We start from the raw sequence: 18,691 nt of genomic DNA, 5'->3' as shown, positions 1-18,691 counted from the left end.
CCTGCAGGTATGAGGAGCTGCTCTGTTTGGCGAGGGGAGCGCTGTCATCTCAGGGGTTGGACAACGAGACTGTCAGTCAAACCCTGCTCAAGATCTCTCAGCCAGTACACGTGGGCGATCTTAAGTGTGAGGTAGGAGGAGAAGAAAATGGATATCAAGGAAAGAAGGAAGAGATGGAACCAAGCCCAAAGGAGGAAGTCTCTCCCCATAAAAAGAGAGTCAGGACAGAGTTGGTGATTGAGCCCGAGGCCAAGAGGTCCTGCAGGTAGTGTGACCTACCATTACAGAGTGACCAGAGATGTCCAACTCAAATTACCTGAGGCGTCTGCTTTTGTTACACCCAGAAAAGACAACTGTATCATGAAAGAAAGACAAGCTTGAGTTTAGGGTTGGATGATGTCAATGTAATACTCCCCTATCACATATAAGGAAAATCGAGCCAGAATGTCTAATTTACGGTCACATTCTTTATGGCATAGCTATGTTTTATGTGTCAATGAGAAAGTTGCATGGGTTTATCCAGTTTTGCAAGTGTGTGTAACCAGGAAGGCTTGGTGAGTAAGCATTGTCCAGTTAGCGATCTCCATAGATAAGCTGTGATGTGGGCACAGGACTTTAAAACATGTAGCACTGCTAGCTGTTAGCAGTGTTTATGCTTGCCGGTTTATTGACTGTGGCCTGTTGAATGAAAGAATCAAGAAACAGAAATGGAAATCAGATGTTTAATGACCATCATGTGGAACTCCTACAGCTTGGAAATAACGGTTTGTGAAGCCCAAAGCAGCTGTGCACAATGAACAGCTTTATTTGCAATCTCAACAGAAATCAGAGAATCAAGAAATGCAAATGTGATGATGGCAGTCGGACATTTATAGACTGTCATGCCAAACATCTGGAACTTGAATGCAAAGAACTGTGAAACCCCAAGTAGTGTTGGATATCAGAATGATATTCTCTGTGATTGCTGTGCCATTTCAGGTGAAGTAAAATCAGCTGGATGCGGTTGTCTTGCAGGCAGTGGTGGGCACAACTATCCATAAAGCTTCTATAACCATTAATCCACTAACTGAAAAGATAACTTTTATAAAGCTAAACAGATAAAACCATAAAAGATTTAGCGAAAGTTACAGCTAAAAGCTAAACTGCTAACTTTTAGTATTGACTCCAGTAGACTGGGAGCTACTGATACTTCTGAGTAAATTCAAAGGCAATCGCAAACAACAGCGAGCCAGTGCTTCTGTTTAAGATGAGCCTTTTCTCAGCAAGAGAGACCTGGTGACCAGAGAGAGGGGGGAAAAGGTGTGGGGGGGGGGGGACAAAAACATTTATTTTCACAGCCATACAGTCTTGCAGACGTGTTGCAGGACGCATGCAGAGCAAGGCAGTTTTGACTTATGGTTAAAGTTTTAAACAAACTAATTCTGGACAAGTTATCGAAATTAGCGTCACCTCTGTTGTTTTTAACAATGTGAAAATATCAGCTATGTGTTATAGTTTTAAAGTAATGCACTCATTTTGAAGATTTGAGTGTTAAACACACACGTGCCAAAAGGCATTATGGGAAAATTTAAATAAGCTGCTCTCATCACTTCCTTCTCACCCCCCTCCATCAAAATGCAGAGAACGCTGCCATCTACTGAATGGGAGTGTAAATAGGCCAACTGTAATTTGTGGGTGGTACTTTTTTCTTCTTTGTAATACCAGCTGGCAGCTGCTGCACCCCATTTTACTGGGGAGGAGACTGAGCTTCTCACAGTGGTCTGTTTATTGCAAAGCACACCACAGGAATTAACATGTAGGATTTTAGGTTTTACAGGTGTTTCTGACTGTTCAGCTTTGCTCACTATACCAGCAAAAAAAAAAAATGTTAGCAGACTGAAAGTTGTCATAACTAAATTTAGTGGAAACTAATTGGTCCGCTGATAAGCTGAAAAGCTAATCTAACAAATATGTTAGCTTTGCTAATTAGCGGTTAGCGGAACTGTGCCCACCACTGCTTGCAGGGCATGTACGTATTATTTGTTACTTAGTTTGGCCAGTCTTTTTTATGCTTAGTTGACATATTTTTAATGCTGGCTGCACCATTTACAGCACAATTGGAAGTACAACTGACTGCAAATCTCTGCAAAATAAGCCAGTAATACTACTGCACTTCTTTATTGTGGCTAGGAGGTGATTGTGTGAAAGGGAGGACTGTAAATCTACAACCCCTGGCAAAAAGTATGGAATCACCGGCCTCGGAGGATGTTCATTCAGTTATTTAATTTTGTAGAAAAAAAGCAGATCACAGACATGACACAAAACTAAAGTCATTTCAAATGGCAACCTTCTGGCTTTAAGAAACACTATAAGAAATCAGGAAAAAAAAATTGTGGCAGTCATTATCGGTTACTTTTTAGACTAAGCAGAGGGAATAAAATATGGTATCACTTAATTCTGAGGAAAAAAAATATGGAATCATGAAAAACAAAAGAATGCTCCAACACATCACTAGTATTTTGTTGCACCACCTCTGGCTTTTATAACAGCTTGCAGTCTCTGAGGCATGGACTTAATGAGTGACAAACAGTACTCTTCATCAATCTGGCTCCAACTTTCTCTGATTGCTGTTGCCAGATCAGCTTTGCAGATTGGAGCCTTGTCATGGACCATTTTCTTCAACTTCCACCAAAGATTTTCAACTGGATTAAGATCCGGACTATTTGCAGGCCATGACATTGACCCTATGTGTCTTTTTGCAAGGATTGTTTTCACAGTTTTTGCTCTATGGCATTATCATCCTGAAAAATGATTTCATCATCCCCAAACATCCTTTCAATTGATGGGATAAGAAAAGTGTCCAAAATATCAACGTAAAAATTTTTCCAGAGTTTAGACACAGCTGACTGTGAACAACCAACATCTTTTGCAACATTGTGTGATGATTTACCCTCTTTTAAGAGTTTGATAATCCTCTCTTTTCTTTCAATTGACATCTCTCGTGTTGGAGCCATGATTCATGTCAGTCCACTTGGAGCAACAGCTCTCCAAGGTGTGATCAGTCCTTTTTAGATGCAGACTAACAAGCAGATCTGATTTGATGCAGGTGTTAGTTTTGGGGATGAAAATTTACAGGGTGATTCCATAATTTATTCCTCAGAATTGAGTGAGTCCATATTTTTTTTTTCCCTCTGCTTGGTCTAAAAAAGTAACAGTTACTGACTGCCACAATTTTTTTTTCTTGATTTCTTATAGTGTTTCTTAAAGCTAGAAAGTTGCCATTTGAAATGACTTTAGTTTTGTGTCATGTCTGTGATCTGCTTTTTTTTCTACAAAATTAAACAACTGAATGAACATCCTCCGAGGCCAGTGACTCCATAATTTTTGCCAGGGGTTGTACTCACCTACTAATCTACTAATATAAGCAACAGGTTGGTCATCATCATGTCCCACAGCAGCCTGTATTCAGGGTTCTCTTGAAATAGAGCACTGTCTCCCCCTGATGGGCATTTACCATAAATGTCGGTACAATACAATTGACAAGAGCTCATGTAAGTTAAATCATGAATTAATCTGTATTTACTAGTGTTAATTTTGATAGACGAGATGAAATGTATTCATCAACGACCATTTTTTTTTTCATGAAAAAGGCAAGACGACAACACTGTTGCTGCTATCTTTACAATTTTAGCAGCAACAGTGGAATTAGTGTGTTTATGACAGGGTGGGGAGCGTGGCATCCACTGGTGGCTTCCATATGATGTCGGGCAGCCGTCGGAGGTGGACGATGAAATCGTCCTCCCAATCCTGATTGTGATGCATTGGATTTAATAAGATGGCACATGATAATCCAACCTTGTTAGAGATTAGTGTACATATAAAACAGTATTACACATAATACATTTGTGCTAAATATCTTCAATGCTTTACTTAACTGTGATTTATTTGGACTTTTCAGGGAGGGCTCTGAAGCACAGTTCCACTCAGAAGACCAGAAACCTGACCCCTCCCCACAGGAGGACCACCTCAACTCTGATTCTAACTCAGACGCTGACCCCGACCCCGAACTTGCCACCAGCTCTGACTCGGGCCCTCATCCTTTGGTTTCTGGTCCTGCTTTTGTCCTGGTGGTCCCTCAAAATGAAGTGAGAACTTCATCTGAGATAATATATCTGTGTTAGGCTTATTTGTTGCTGACATTCAGTTGTATTGTTTTAGTGACGGCAGTGTGTCTGCAGGGTGATGGAAGCATCAGAGAGGTTCGAAGGACACCATTCACATTGACGGAGTACCTGCAGCTCAGCCTGGAGGAGGTATCACACTATTCACTTTCTAAGAACACTGTAACAATAGATCTTTACGTAGTGAGGTGCATAGCTCTGGAAAAATGTGAAGCGCTCAGAAACACAAAAGTTAAAGTAAAATGATGTGCTCATTATGTATGTAATCCTTAAATTGTCCTGCATAGCTTGATCATTGGTTTAAAAAAAACAAAGAATATACATTTCACAGAAAAACAGATATGTAGGGTGGTGGCCAAACAGTTATGTGTGCTTCTTTCCATTGCAGAAGGTTCCTGGTTCCCTTGCCCATTCTCCATGGAATGTGGCATTGTGTAAGGGCCCCTTCACACATAGTGCGAATACGTACACTTCAGGGCGACTCATGGCGGGAGAGCTCATATGAGCGCATCATGAAACGTTACGCCGACAGGCAGGCCTGTACAATGCCGGTGCAACGTTTCGTGCATGCGACGGTGTCTTTCTAGCAGGAACACAGTGCGAGCAGCTGTTCCATGGAATGAGGTGCACCACATTGCGCCGCTAATAAAAAAATAAAACAGATAAAAATGTAATTAAACAGAAACATTTAAAAATCTCAAATTAAAAAGCTATTGAAAACCAGTCCCCTTATGTAGCAGAAAATAAATATGTCTTGAGTCTGGACCTGAAAGTACTCGCAGAACTCTGCTTACTTCCAGCTGGAAGTTGGTGCACGATGCGCAAACGTGCTACTGCCTGTCGTCTTCTTATTAACCCTTGGAACACACAGCAGACTGGCCTCCTGAGATCACAGTGTACATGCCGGTTAAAGTGGATATGACACTTAAAGACAACATACCGGTAGTCTTATTACATGTAACTTAGGTTATATAATTCGGTCAACTAAGCGTTTTGGGAAAATGGACACGGTTCTCCCGTTATATAAAACATTTGAACGTCCCGCCACGGAAAAATCTACATGCCCCGTGACCAGCTTCCAGCTAAGCACGAAACCAGAAATACCTCACTGCCTGTAGACCATATCGGCTTGCACGCTTGGCAGCCGTTGTTTAGACTTTTTTTAGCGGCAGAAACTTTGATTAAACACAGCTCTCAGGGACTTGTTTATCGATATGCCTGACCAGTGTGTCGCAGCATATTGCACAAACACAAGGGCGAAAGGTCTGAGCCTTTTCAAGTTTCCACAGGACGAAAACCTCAGCAAAAAGTGGGTTCAGCAAGTTTGTCGTACAGTATCAGGTCTGACGAAGGGGACGCTATGGAGGCCGACCACGTTTTCTTTGTGAAGTTGGTGCACCAACTCGGAGAGATAAGGTGTACAACCATTCAGGATCTTATGGCCCAGTCACACGGCACTTAATGAAGGGCAACAAAGCCCAAAACGAAACAAGAAGTCCGGATATGACACCTAAAAATTTAGGTAAAACTGATATAAATATCACAAATATACATACAGTATAGTAAGTTGAAAGTGGCTTTAATCATTATCACTGAGAAATAAAGTTTGTACAGCTTCTCAAAAGAGTGTTTCTTGGAAAGCGCGATGGCAGCATTCCATCAGCGGTCACGTGATGCCGTGACGTCACAGATTGTAGAGTCCCATCTTTGTCTGTTCGATTGACAACAAGAACAGATATGCCTCAGCATGGACAGTGACGAGATCGAGAACTTTTCTGACTCCTCTTCAAGTGTCCACCTTTTCTCAACGAATTGTGACTTTTTTTACTTTTTCCCTTCATTCAGGAATCATTGTGTGCCATGTGACTGGGCCATAAGAGGCTAACAGTAGAACCTTAAAATCTGCCCTCATATGATGAGTCAGCTACTGTAATGAAGCCAACACTGGTGTAATATGTTCAGATTTCTTAGTCCCCGTTGGTATTCAAACAGCCACATTCTGCACCATCTGAAGTCTTTTAATGCTTTTTAGTGGGAGGCTAGAAAACAAAGCATTATGAATGTATGAATCAAAGCCATGACATCAGCCTGAGGCAGAACTGGTCAAGTCTTTGCAATATTTTGTAAATGAAAAAGCAATCCTTGTTATCTCTTTGCTATGTACATCAAAGGAAAGAGACTGGACAAATTTCACACTGAGATACAGAGAGATGATCATATAGGTGTCTCAACCTAGCAGGAACTATAACCACCATATCAGTCTTATTACTATTTATTAACAGAAAGTTGGATGATATCCAGCATCTCACTGCTGCCAAACAAGCCTCCAGCTTAACACTTCCACCCTGATGTACTGCAGCGGATTAGAGAATATTTAGAGGGGAATCCTGCAAATGGTGACAAAAGCATCAAATTCGGCAGAAATACTCCTCAGACAATCCTCTTTTGATAAAACAGATTGGCCACTTGAATTTGAATGGTCAAGTAGGGGTCAATTGAAGAATTACACAGAGGTCAAAATTAAAAGATGCTCCAATCATACTGAAAAAATATTCCACATTATTAGCCTGATCATAAAGATTCCAAAAAGGTATAGGTTGGACTATCTGTGACTGAATTCCTTGGAGTTACGGGATAAAAACAGCAAGAATGGTGACAAAGGTCAATTACATTTTGTACATGGGTCAAAAGTTAAAGTTGCTCCAATTTTGGTAAAAAGTGATGCAAATTATAGTTGAGCTAACACGGTTTTAAAAAGGAATAGTTTGGACCATGTATCATCCTTACTTATCACGTTACAGGGTAACATATGTCGCATGTCATAGAATCCAGTAGACGTAGACCTTGATTGACCTTTACTTTGGAGACCAAGCATTCAACACTGTCAACACTATTCCATTTATTAATCCTATTAGCTCAACCAATAATTTGCATCACTTTTTACCAAAATTGGAGCAACTTTAACTTTTGACTCCTGTACAAAATGACACTGACCTTTGTCACTATTCATGCTGTTTTTATCCCGTAACTCCATAGAATTCAGCCACAGATAGTCCAAACTATACCTTTTTGGAATCTTTATGATCAGGCAAATAATATGGAATATTTTTCAATATGATTGGAGCATCTTTGAATTTTGACCTCTGTGCAATTCTTCAATTGACCCCTACCAGACCACCGATTGAAAAGTCAAGTGGCCAATCAGTTTTTTCAAAAGAGGAGAGTCTAAGGAGTATCTCTGCCAAATTTGATGCTTTTATCATCATTTGCATGATTGTTTCACTTATCTGCTGCACTAATGCCTGGTGAGAACAGGCATGTACAACTGTAAGTCATCTGCATAACAATGACAATCAATCCAAAAGGTGCAAAGTACAAAGAAAACAGTCATAAGAATGGCCAGACTGGTTGGAGCTGATGGAAAGGCAACAGTCACAATTTGCTCATTATAACTCTGTACAGAAGGCTCTGAAATCACAACACATCAGATGTGGAAGCAGAAGACCTCACCGTCAACCCGTGCACTTTGACTTTGGTGTGCACAGTCTCATCAAAATCGGACAGTGCAAGATTAAGATGAAAATGTTGTCTTTATTTTGACCGTCCCTGTGGGAATGGACCAGTTGACTCACTGGGTGGTTGCCAATCAGGACCCAAAGAGGTTCTGTGGTGTCGTGCCTGTACCAAAGCGCACTACTGATATGTGTCCCCAGACTTGATTTGACTTATTCTCTGTGGTACAGGATGTGGATGTGGTCTATATTCTCCTGTCATGTGATTGGCTGTCTTCTTTCTCCACCAACAGACTTTCTTCTTGGTCTACGCACTGGGCTGCCTGTCTGTCTACCAGCACCAGGTACCTGCATGTCTAACTGACCTTCACTATCTCTGTCTGTCAGTCATTTTTGTTGGTCTTTTTGGTGACATAAATTGTCCAACACCCTTAAACGTATTCAGGAATTTCTTGAATGTATTGAAATCCATGAGAATATATCAGCATGTACATAGAAAGAAGCATACGGGTACAATTCAAAATCAAAGCTTTGGTTTGGTGTCGGTAATATTTATTATTATATAAGTGTAGTTATGCAGGTACTGGTTTTTAAAAAAGGAGGATGGTGGTTGAAAGAAGCTGATTAATGATGGGAAATAACAATGGTCATGAACCAACTGGATATCTGTAGCATATTAAAGTATAATTTTTTATTAACATTAGAGTATAAACCATGAATGTTATATTTCAAAAAATAACAAAAAATATTTTTTTAAAACATAGAACAATGTTTGCTGTAAAAGGTTTTCTGGTTTTCACTACTACTGATTTTTACTAGTTGACAAGTTTTTCATAAGAGTAGTCATTATTTGTTTATTTATTTAGTTGACACGTTATGTACAAGCCCCAACCACCTGCCGTCTGGAAAATCCTGCAGTTCCTTGAATGGCCACTTGAAGCTGACTTGAGCAGTTGGGATGCAACTCACTCACTCACTCATTCACTCACTCACTCACCCACTCACCTTTCCTCTTTCTCAACACATGTACTGTCTGGTTTGTGTGAAATGAAAGTGCATGCTACACTGTGCTCTACCCGTTTGGATTTTTCGTGAGTGGCGATTTCCTTCTGAAAAGTTAAGAGACTTCCAAAATAAAGCTCTCAGAGCAGCTGGAAAGCAACGGGCGAGCACCGACACTGCTTTATACCTCATCCACAGATATTGTTAGGTTGTAATATAACAATCTCATGGCTCGAGATCTCGTCACACCCTTATGCATTTATAAACTTTGTGGATTGAATGAAAACTGCTTCCTTAAATTTGGTCATCTGATAGCTACCTCCTCCAGCGCTCACAGGCTATGTTTCTTTCCTGCTTTTAGACAGCGTTCTTTTGTAATCACCCCTACTAGTGTGTGACGTGCTCACTGCGTCAAGTTACAAACTGTTCAACTGTTTTTGAGTTTACTTCCAACAAAAGTGACACTTCAGCGTCAGGGTGTTTCATGTTGTTGAACAGATTCTTATTTAATGTAAGAACATCAGATTATAGCCAAACCCCAAAACACAAGTCCAGGGTTGGTTTGTTTTTCATTCCCTGTAGGTTGGCATAGTAAACGGCCTTTCTCCGTTCACATATTTTAATATTTAATTTTCCATTTATTTTCATTTATATAGCGCCCAAATCACAACAGAGTTGCCTCAAAGCGCTTCACACAGGTAAGGTCTAACCTTACCAACCCCCAGAGCAACAGTGGTAAAGAAAAACTCCCTCTGAGGAAGAAACCTCAAGGAGACCAGACTCAAAGGGGTGACCCTCTGCTTGGGCCATGCTACAAACATAAATTACAGAACAATTCACAGACGAATATACAAGAAATGCTATTGGCGCACAGGACAGGAGGATCGCCAACACTAATACACCTCCCATCTCTGGATGGAGCTGCACCTTAAACAGAGAGAAAAAACAGAATCAGGCATCAGAAAGACAAAAAATACTGTATAATTTGCCAGCATTAAACAACAAGAAAAACAGAGAAATGCTAAGGTGATCGCCGGCCACTAGCCCTAAACTTCACTAAAAGTTGAGGCCGCAGCCCGCTCAAATTACTAATACGAGTAAATGAATTAAAAGAGTAAAAAGCATAAAACAAAACTGTACCAGTATGCTAGCCATATGAAAGGAAAAATAAGTGCGTCTTACGTCTGGACTTGAAAATCTCCACAGAATCTGACTGTTTTATTGACGCAGGGAGATCATTCCACAGAACAGTTAGTTAAAGCTGTTATGGGTTTAAAAGACCACAGTGTATTTTGCCACATTTCATGAGAAATTATCAGATTATAAGTACATTTTTGACTTGATTATATCATCATTCTGTATCCTCTCCATTGTTTTGTCAGGAGCCCCTGTCAATCATCCAGCTGTGGAGGACGTTCCGGTCAATCCGGCCTGACTTTGTCAGCTTGTACGCAGCCTATCATTACTACCGCAGTAAGGGGTGGGTGCCGAAAGGAGGGGGAGGAGCCAAGTACGGCGTTGACATGAGTATGACACACACTCACACAACTACAAACCTGTGTCCATTTTCAGGCTCCGCCTCACAGAAAAGGGATGACTTCTAAAGGTCCGATCATCTTACATTGGATTCTCTTTAAACCAGTAAAATTCAATTAAATGTATTCATTTTATATATAGCACCAATTCATAAGTGTCGCCTCAAGGCGCTTTACACAAAACAATTAAAAAAAAAAACAAGTTAAAATGAATTAAAAGATTTAAAAGCAAAATTAAAAGATTAAGAGTAAAAAAAGAAATAAATAAAAAGTATAGTAACACAATATGCTAGCCATAAGAACAAGAAAGCAAGTGTGTCAGAACAGGGGCACGATAAGAGAAAGCTCTGTGACCTGCAGACTTTATATTCACCCTAGGGACACAAAGTAATCCTGCATCTTGCGAACGCAAAGCCCGGGCTGGTACGTAGGGTTTAATTAGACCAGCTAGGTAGGGAGGTGCCAGTCCATGAACAATTTTATAGGCGAGCAGCAGAACCTTAAAATCTAATCTCATAAACAGGAACGTGTAAGACTGGATCTGGCTCTATCATGTTCTCGTTCCACAGCTGATTTACACACAGAGCTCATCCATATCTGCCAGGAGCCCCTTCCCCCATTTGTCAGACCCCCACCACAGTGGTCGGATACAGTAGAGTAGTGATGAACATGCTTTTGGATTGTGGCCACCAGAGTGCGCTACAGTTTTTAGGAGAACTTGGTTGCAATCAATGAGACATACTCAGATTTCGAACTCCATGGCTTCCTCACAGTTGATGACCATGTTTCCAGTCCTTAGCTCCAATGGTAATGAGAGGGAGGGGCTGGATGGAAATGCCATCTTTGAAGGGGTCGGAGTCTGAAATTGGACACATATCCACCAAGCTGATACTTCTGTCAGCATGTGTTGTGAATATTTACATTTGTTTGCTTTATTTTTGCCATTTTTTCCACTGACTGGTGTGTGTATGTGTGTGTGTAGTGTTGTACAGGAAAGGACCACCCTTCTACCATGCCAGGTGAGACTCTGTTTGCACTCCTTTTTGTCAGGGCTCCCTGTAACCTAATATCAGGCTTCCAGGATGTTGTAGTAGAAGCAGGAATGTTTTCTTCACACTTGAACAACGTTGGTCTTTTTGTTCATGTTGACTGAGTTCAGCGACACAGATGCAGCGTCTCAACTCTGTTCTAGTCCATTTTCTTTTTAGTCACTTCTAATCAAGTCAAGCCAAATCTATTTATAAGGAACATTTAAAACAGTTGAATTAAAGTACTGTACACAGAAAAGGAATACATCAGAAGACAAAACACAACAGACACATTCACTCATGATACACATAAAATAAGTAGCAGAATAAAAGTACACCATTCATTTATATATTAAAAAAAAAAACAGGACAAGCCAAAGGAAAGAAAATGTTTCAAATAGGATTAAAAGATGGCCAATGATGGAGCAGATCTAATGTGGGCACTTGAGCTTTTCAGCAGTCCTGACGCAGCTACTGAAAAACTACAGTCACCCTTAGTCCTTGACAGGTGCATCTAAAGAAATTTGAATAATGTGAAAAAGTTCAGTTTTTTGTTAGGTATTTCAGAAAGTAAAAAATGTATATACTCATTACATACAAACTTTAGTATTTATTTAGTATTTTAATTTGGATAATTATGGCCTACAGTTCTACAAAAGTACAAAATGTGTATTTCAAAATATTTGAAAATTTCATTTCAAGTCACTATTTATGCAGTATAAATACAATGAATCTCTTAATCTGGTTCCGTACACAACTACAATCATGGGGAAGACATGCTGATTTGACAGTTGTCCAGAAGACACTCCTTGACACCCTCCACAAAGAGGGTAAGTAAGCCAGAGAAGGTCATTGCTTAAAGTGCTGGCTGTATCAAAACATATTCATGAAATGTTGACTGGAAAGGAAACGTGTAGTAGGAAAAGATACACAATCAACAGGGACGACCATGACAGAAGTGTCTTACCTTGGCTAAAGCAAAAAAAAAAAAAAAAAAAAAAAAGAAAGAACTGGACTTAGGTTTTGCCAATGGTCCAAAGTCCTCTTTTCAGATTAAAATAAATATTGCATTTCCTTTGGAAATCAAGGTCCCAGAGACTGGAGTAAGCGGAGAGGCATAGAATCAAAGTTGCTTGAGATTTAGTGTGAAGTTTCTACAGTCAGTGATGATTTGGGGTGCCGTGTCATCTGCTGGTGTTGGACCACTATGTTGTAGCACATCCAAAGTCAATGCAGCCATCTACCAGATTTTAGAGCACTTCATTTTTCTGTCTACTGACAAGTTTATTGAAGATGTGGATTTCGTTTTCCAGCAGGATGTGGCACCTGCACACAGTGCCAAAACTATGCATAAATGCCTTGCTGACCATAGTATCACTGTACTTGATTACCCCATAGATTCTCTATGGAGTATTGTCAAGAAGAAAGTGAGAGACATCAGACCCAACAATACAGATAAGCTTTCAAAGCAATCAAGGCTTCCATAAAACCTCAGCAGTACCACAGGCTGATCTCTTCTATGCCACACCATATTGATGCAGAAATTCATGCCCCAACTAAGTATTGAGTGCATAAATGAATACACTTTTCAGAGGTTTGGCATTTCTGTATATATACAACCCCTGGCAAAAATTATGGAATCATCGGCCTCGGAGGATGTTCATTCAGTTGTTTAATTTTGTAGAAAAAAGCAGATCACAGACATGACACAAAACTAAAGTAATTTCAAATGGCAACTTTCTGGCTTTAAGAAACACTATAAGAAATCAGGAAAAATAATTGTGGCAGTCAGTAACGGTTACTTTTTTAGACCAAGCAGAGGGGAAAAAATATGGACTCACTCAATTCTGAGGAATAAATTATGGCATCACCCTGTAAATTTTCATCCCCAAAACTAACACCTGCATCAAATCAGATCTGCTCATTAGTCTGCATCTAAAAAGGAGTGATCACACCTTGGAGAGCTGTTGCACCAAGTGGACTGACATGAATCATGGCTCCAACACGAGAGATGTCAAATGAAACAAAGGAGAGGATTATCAAACTCTTAAAAGAGGGTAAATCATCACGCAATGTTGCAAAAGATGTTGGTTGTTCACAGTCAGCTGTGTCTAAACTCTGGACCAAATACAAACAACATGGGAAGGTTGTTAAAGGCAAACATACTGGTAGACCAAGGAAGACATCAAAGCGTCAAGACAGAAAACTTAAAGCAATATGTCTCAAAAATCGAAAATGCACAACAAAACAAATGAGGAACGAATGGGAGGAAACTGGAGTCAACGTCTGTGACCGAACTGTAAGAAACCGCCTAAAGGAAATGGGATTTACATACAGAAAAGCTAAATGAAAGCCATCATTAACACCTAAACAGAAAAAACAAGGTTACAATGGGCTAAGGAAAAGCCATCGTGGACTGTGGATGACTGGATGAAAGTCATATTCAGTGATGAATCTCGAATCTGCATTGGGCAAGGTGATGATGCTGGAACTTTTGTTTGGTGCCGTTTCAATGAGATTTCTAAAGATGACTGCCTGAAGAGAACATGTAAATTTCCACAGTCATTGATGATATGGGGCTGCATGTCAGGTAAAGGCACTGGGGAGATGGCTGTCATTACATCATCAATAAATGCACAAGTTTACGTTGATATTTTGGACACTTTTCTTATCCCATCAGTTGAAAGGATGTTTGGGGATGATGAAATCATTTTTCAAGATGATAATGCATCTTGCCATAGAGCAAAAACTGTGAAAACAGTCCTTGCAAAAAGACATAGGGTCAATGTCATGGCCTGCAAATACAACCCCTGGCAAACATTATGGAATCACCGGCCTCGGAGGATGTTCATTCAGTTGTTTAATTTTGTAGAAAAAAGCAGATCACAGACATGACACAAAACTAAAGTAATTTCAAATGGCAACTTTCTGGCTTTAAGAAACACTATAAGAAATCAGGAAAAAAAATTGTGGCAGTCAGTAACGGTTACTTTTTTCGACCAAGCAGAGGGAAAAAAATATGGAATCACTCAATTCTGAGAAAAAATTATGGAATCATGAAAAACAAAAGAACGCTCCAACACATCACTAGTATTTTGTTGCACCACCTCTGGCTTTTATAACAGCTTGCAGTCTCTGAGGCATGGACTTAATGAGTGACAAACAGTACTCTTCATCAATCTGGCTCCAACTTTCTCTGATTGCTGTTGCCAGATCAGCTTTGCAGGTTGGAGCCTTGTCATGGACCATTTTCTTCAACTTCCAACAAAGATTTTCAATTGGATTACGATCCGGACTATTTGCAGGCCATGACATTGACCCTATGTGTCTTTTTGCAAGGAATGTTTTCACAGTTTTTGCTCTATGGCAAGATGCATTATCATCTTGAAAAATGATTTCATCATCCCCAAACATCCTTTCAATTGATGGGATAAGAAAAGTATCCAAAATATCAACGTAAACTTGTGCATTTATTGATGATGTAATGACAGCCATCTCCCCAGTGCCTTTACCTGACATGCAGCCCCATATCATCAATGACTGTGGAAATTTATATGTTCTCTTCAGGCAGTCATCTTTATAAATCTCATTGGAACGGCACCAAACAAAAGTTCCAGCATCATCACCTTGCCCAATGCAGATTCGAGATTCATCACTGAATATGACTTTCATCCAGTCATCCACAGTCCACGATTGCTTTTCCTTAGTCCATTGTAACCTTGTTTTTTTTCTGTTTAGGTGTTAATGATGGCTTTCGTTTAGCTTTTCTGTATGTAAATCCCATTTCCTTTAGGCGGTTTCTTACAGTTTGGTCACAGACATTGACTCCAGTTTCCTCCCATTCGTTCCTCATTTGTTTTGTTGTGCATTTTCGATTTTTGAGACATATTGCTTTAAGTTTTCTGTCTTGACACTTTGATGTCTTCCTTGGTCTACCAGTATGTTTGCCTTTAACAACCTTCCCATGTTGTTTGTATTTGGTCCAGAGTTTAGACACAGCTGACTGTGAACAACCAACATCTTTTGCAACATTGCGTGATGATTTACCCTCTTTTAAGAGTTTGATAATCCTCTCCTTTGTTTCAATTTACATCTCTCGTGTTGGAGCCATGATTTATGTCAGTCCACTTGGTGCAACAGCTCTCCAAGGTGTTATCACTCCTTTTTAGATGCAGACTAACGAGCAGATCTGATTTGATGCAGGTGTTAGTTTTGGGGATGAAAATTTACAGGGTGATTCCATAATTTATTCCTCAGAATTGAGTGAGTCCATATTTTTTTCCCTCTGCTTGGTCTAAAAAAGTAACCATTACTGACTGCCACAATTTGTTTTTTTTCCTGATTTCTTATAGTGTTTCTTAAAGCCAGAAAGTTGCCATTTGAAATGACTTTAGTTTTGTGTCATGTCTGTGATCTGCGTTTTTTCTACAAAATTAAACAACTGAATGAACATCCTCCGAGGCCGGTGATTCCATAATTATTGCCAGGGGTTGTAGTCCGGATCTTAATCCAATTGAAAATCTTTGGTGGAAGTTGAAGAAAATGGTCCATGACAAGGCTCCAACCTGTAAAGCTGATCTGGCAACAGCAATCAGAGAAAGTTGGAGCCAGATTGATGAAGAGTACTGTTTGTCACTCATTAAGTCCATGCCTCAGAGACTGCAAGCTGTTATAAAAGCCAGAGGTGGTGCAACAAAATACTAGTGATGTGTTGGAGCGTTCTTTTGTTTTTCATGATTCCATAATTTATTCCTCAGAATTGAGTGAGTCCATATTTTTTTTTCCCTCTGCTTGGTCTAAAAAAGTAACCGTTACTGACTGCCACCATGTTTTTTCTTGACTTCTTATAGTGTTTCTTAAAGCCAGAAAGTTGCCATTTGAAATGACTTTAGTTTTGTGTCATGTCTGTGATCTGCTTTTTTTCTACAAAATCTAACAACTGAATGAACATCCTCCAAGGCCGGTGATTCCATAATTTTTGCCAGGGGTTGTGTGTGTATGTGTGTGTGTGTGTGTGTGTGTGTATGTGTGTATATGTATATATATATATATATATATATATATATATATATATATATATATCTTGTGAAATATACTAATATTTTTAGATAAGCATTTTCTTTTCTTTTTTTTTTGTAACTGTAGGCTACAATTCTCAAAATTAAAATAAAATAAAAAAACATTTGATACATTTTAGGTTATATGTCATGAGTTGCGCTGCAAAGGACCCGCCTTTTGCCCAATGAACACTCCACCTCCCCTTGCCCCTTAATTGTATTAAATGGGTATAGACAATGAATGAAAAAATGTCATGAGTCTGTTTATGAAATATGACAAAAATCTTTTTCATGATATTCAGTTTTTTAGATGTATCTGTATTTTAACATCTTACTGTTACGAACAGTGTTTTACAGGGTTGGGTTTACTGTGCTCATTAGTGTTGGGTATTTTGTAGTCAGAATACGTGCGTATGTCTTTAACCGATCAGAGTGGCACCTGCCCTTCCCTTTAAACTTTTAACTGGAGTACGCCAGGAATACAGAGCCTTGATAGCAAATGAAAGGATTACTGACTTGATAAAGGATTTTTTTTTTTTTTTTTTACTCCATCTTGTCTGTGGGTGAAGCTTGCAATGAGGCACTGTTGGGTGTGGACATAGCAGTGCCGCACTTCTTCTTATGGGCTGTGGTTTTTATTTTGTACTTCTCCCTTTAGTTATTCAGTAATTGTGGAGAAGATTGATGAGACGTTTCGTGGTTCGACATTGCGCCCGTTCACGTGGCGCTCCTTGGCGACACTCAGTAGGATTACTGCCAATGTTTCCAAGGTAACAACCTAGCAGATTTAAATATTTCACTAAGGATTGGTTTTTTGTTTTTAACCAGCTTTAAAGGTTTATTTTGTGTGTGGGGGTGTTTGCAGGAGTTACTGTTGTGTTACATCATTTATCCTGCTGACCTATCAGAAGCTGAGTTGGACTCTCCTCTCTGTCTGTGCAGACTCACTGTGCAGGTAGCAAGCTATACTATAATTCTCATCATAACTTTTGAAATTGTAAAATAGAGAAGCCTGAATTACTTTGTGTGTTCAAAATGGTACAAACAAATTAAAATGTGTAAAAGTCCAAGGGGATAATTATTCTTATTTTTTTAATATCACACAGGGTTTTTGTTGTTGTTTTCTGTAGCTATACGGCCACTAGGGTGACATAGTACTGCACATGGTTTCTTGTGGGTGTAATAACGTGAACAAAATTGAAGAAATTTTGACCATATTTAAGTCAGACCTCCTAAAAGAGTCTTTCATGCAGATTCCATTTTGAGCGTGATTTCAAGAAAAGTGGCCTGCTTCAGTGACCAGAATATTGGTTATTGATTATTTGTTATCTCAAGGCAGCAATAACTGGCTGCCTGGAGATGACAATAAAGAAAGAACGGTTTCCAAAATACTTGACTAAAATGCCAAAAGGTAAAATAAAAAGTGAGCAATGGAGAATCTCAGCTTTACAAAGGCACAGCTGATTCTTTTATTTTGAAGAAGAAGCAGTGGATCCAGGTATGTCCACTCAGCCAGTCTCTCCTCGCAGCACCAGGACACAAACAAACGAACAGTGTTGCCAACTCCTCAGTAAGAAAATTAACTATTGGCTGTCCTAAAAGTCACCAGAAGTAGCTAAATGATGTCATCATCTAATTTGCATAGTATGATGTCATTACAGATGCTGTAGGAAAAAACGTGGGACAGATCATTGAATTATCAACGTTTTAATATTGTTTGGTAAATTCCATATTCATAAATGTAGAGTATTGGCAAGGAATTTACAAGGACATCTGGCTGAATTTGAACAGTATATAAGCAGTATTAAGCTTATAGACTCTCCCAAATGTCCTAAAACTGTCACGCTCTATAAGGAATTTTTTGAAGGGAATTAATGTTAAAGAATGCCTTTACTTTTGTTATTGTACAATTTTTTTTTTTTCTATCTGTTTGTGGTCTCGTCCTTTGTTCGTTTGCTGTTCATTTTATTGTTAATGTATTTGTTGGAAAAAAAAAAAGAGAAAAAGTGAGTAAAAACACCTTAATAATATTGAACGACAAATAGACTTGATTGTTGGTTTGTTTATTTTGCCATTAAAATTGGCTATCACTTCTCAAAATAACATAACTTCTCAAGGCCAGTGATCCTCAAAGTCTGGAGACTAATTGGTCACAGCGCAGCAAACGAGGTCAGTAGGCTGTGCGAGTCCGAGTCAGGTTTGACATTCAATACAGGAACTTGGAAAATCGCACGTGCGTGTTTGAAGGTGGTGGATTGTAGATATCCCTCCGCTCAGTGCTTTGCAATCGGGCTCTGTGGCTTTGCAGCAGCAGCGGAGGTGGGGAGACCTGCTGCCGCTCGGTGAGAACAGAGACTAGATCTGAGTCACCAAACACCAGAAAAGTCTCCAGTGACA

At 39.5% G+C, this 18,691-nt stretch overlaps 1 protein-coding gene across 2 annotated transcripts in view; it reads left to right on the top strand.

The window, feature by feature from the left end:
* The window catches only part of tsen2 (TSEN2 tRNA splicing endonuclease subunit), a 36,539-nt gene that overhangs the window by 16,204 nt on the left and 1,644 nt on the right, over window positions 1-18,691 (top strand). The window contains exons 4-11 of one of the 2 annotated variants that reach the window (XM_034177884.1): window positions 8-265; window positions 3,938-4,124; window positions 4,218-4,292; window positions 7,966-8,016; window positions 10,057-10,147; window positions 11,192-11,228; window positions 16,953-17,064; window positions 17,160-17,249. In XM_034177884.1, the coding sequence (XP_034033775.1) occupies window positions 8-265; window positions 3,938-4,124; window positions 4,218-4,292; window positions 7,966-8,016; window positions 10,057-10,147; window positions 11,192-11,228; window positions 16,953-17,064; window positions 17,160-17,249 (901 nt within the window). Of the gene's footprint in view, window positions 1-7; window positions 266-3,937; window positions 4,125-4,217; window positions 4,293-7,965; window positions 8,017-10,056; window positions 10,202-11,191; window positions 11,229-16,952; window positions 17,065-17,159; window positions 17,250-18,691 lie in introns of both variants that reach the window. The other variant, XM_034177883.1, reaches the window with a different exon arrangement.

The sequence above is a fragment of the Thalassophryne amazonica genome, chromosome 9 (assembly GCF_902500255.1).
Source record: "Thalassophryne amazonica chromosome 9, fThaAma1.1, whole genome shotgun sequence".
NCBI lineage: Eukaryota > Metazoa > Chordata > Actinopteri > Batrachoidiformes > Batrachoididae > Thalassophryne > Thalassophryne amazonica.
The sequence above is the reverse complement of the archived record's forward strand: the minus strand, read 5'-3'. Positions and strand labels throughout refer to the sequence as shown.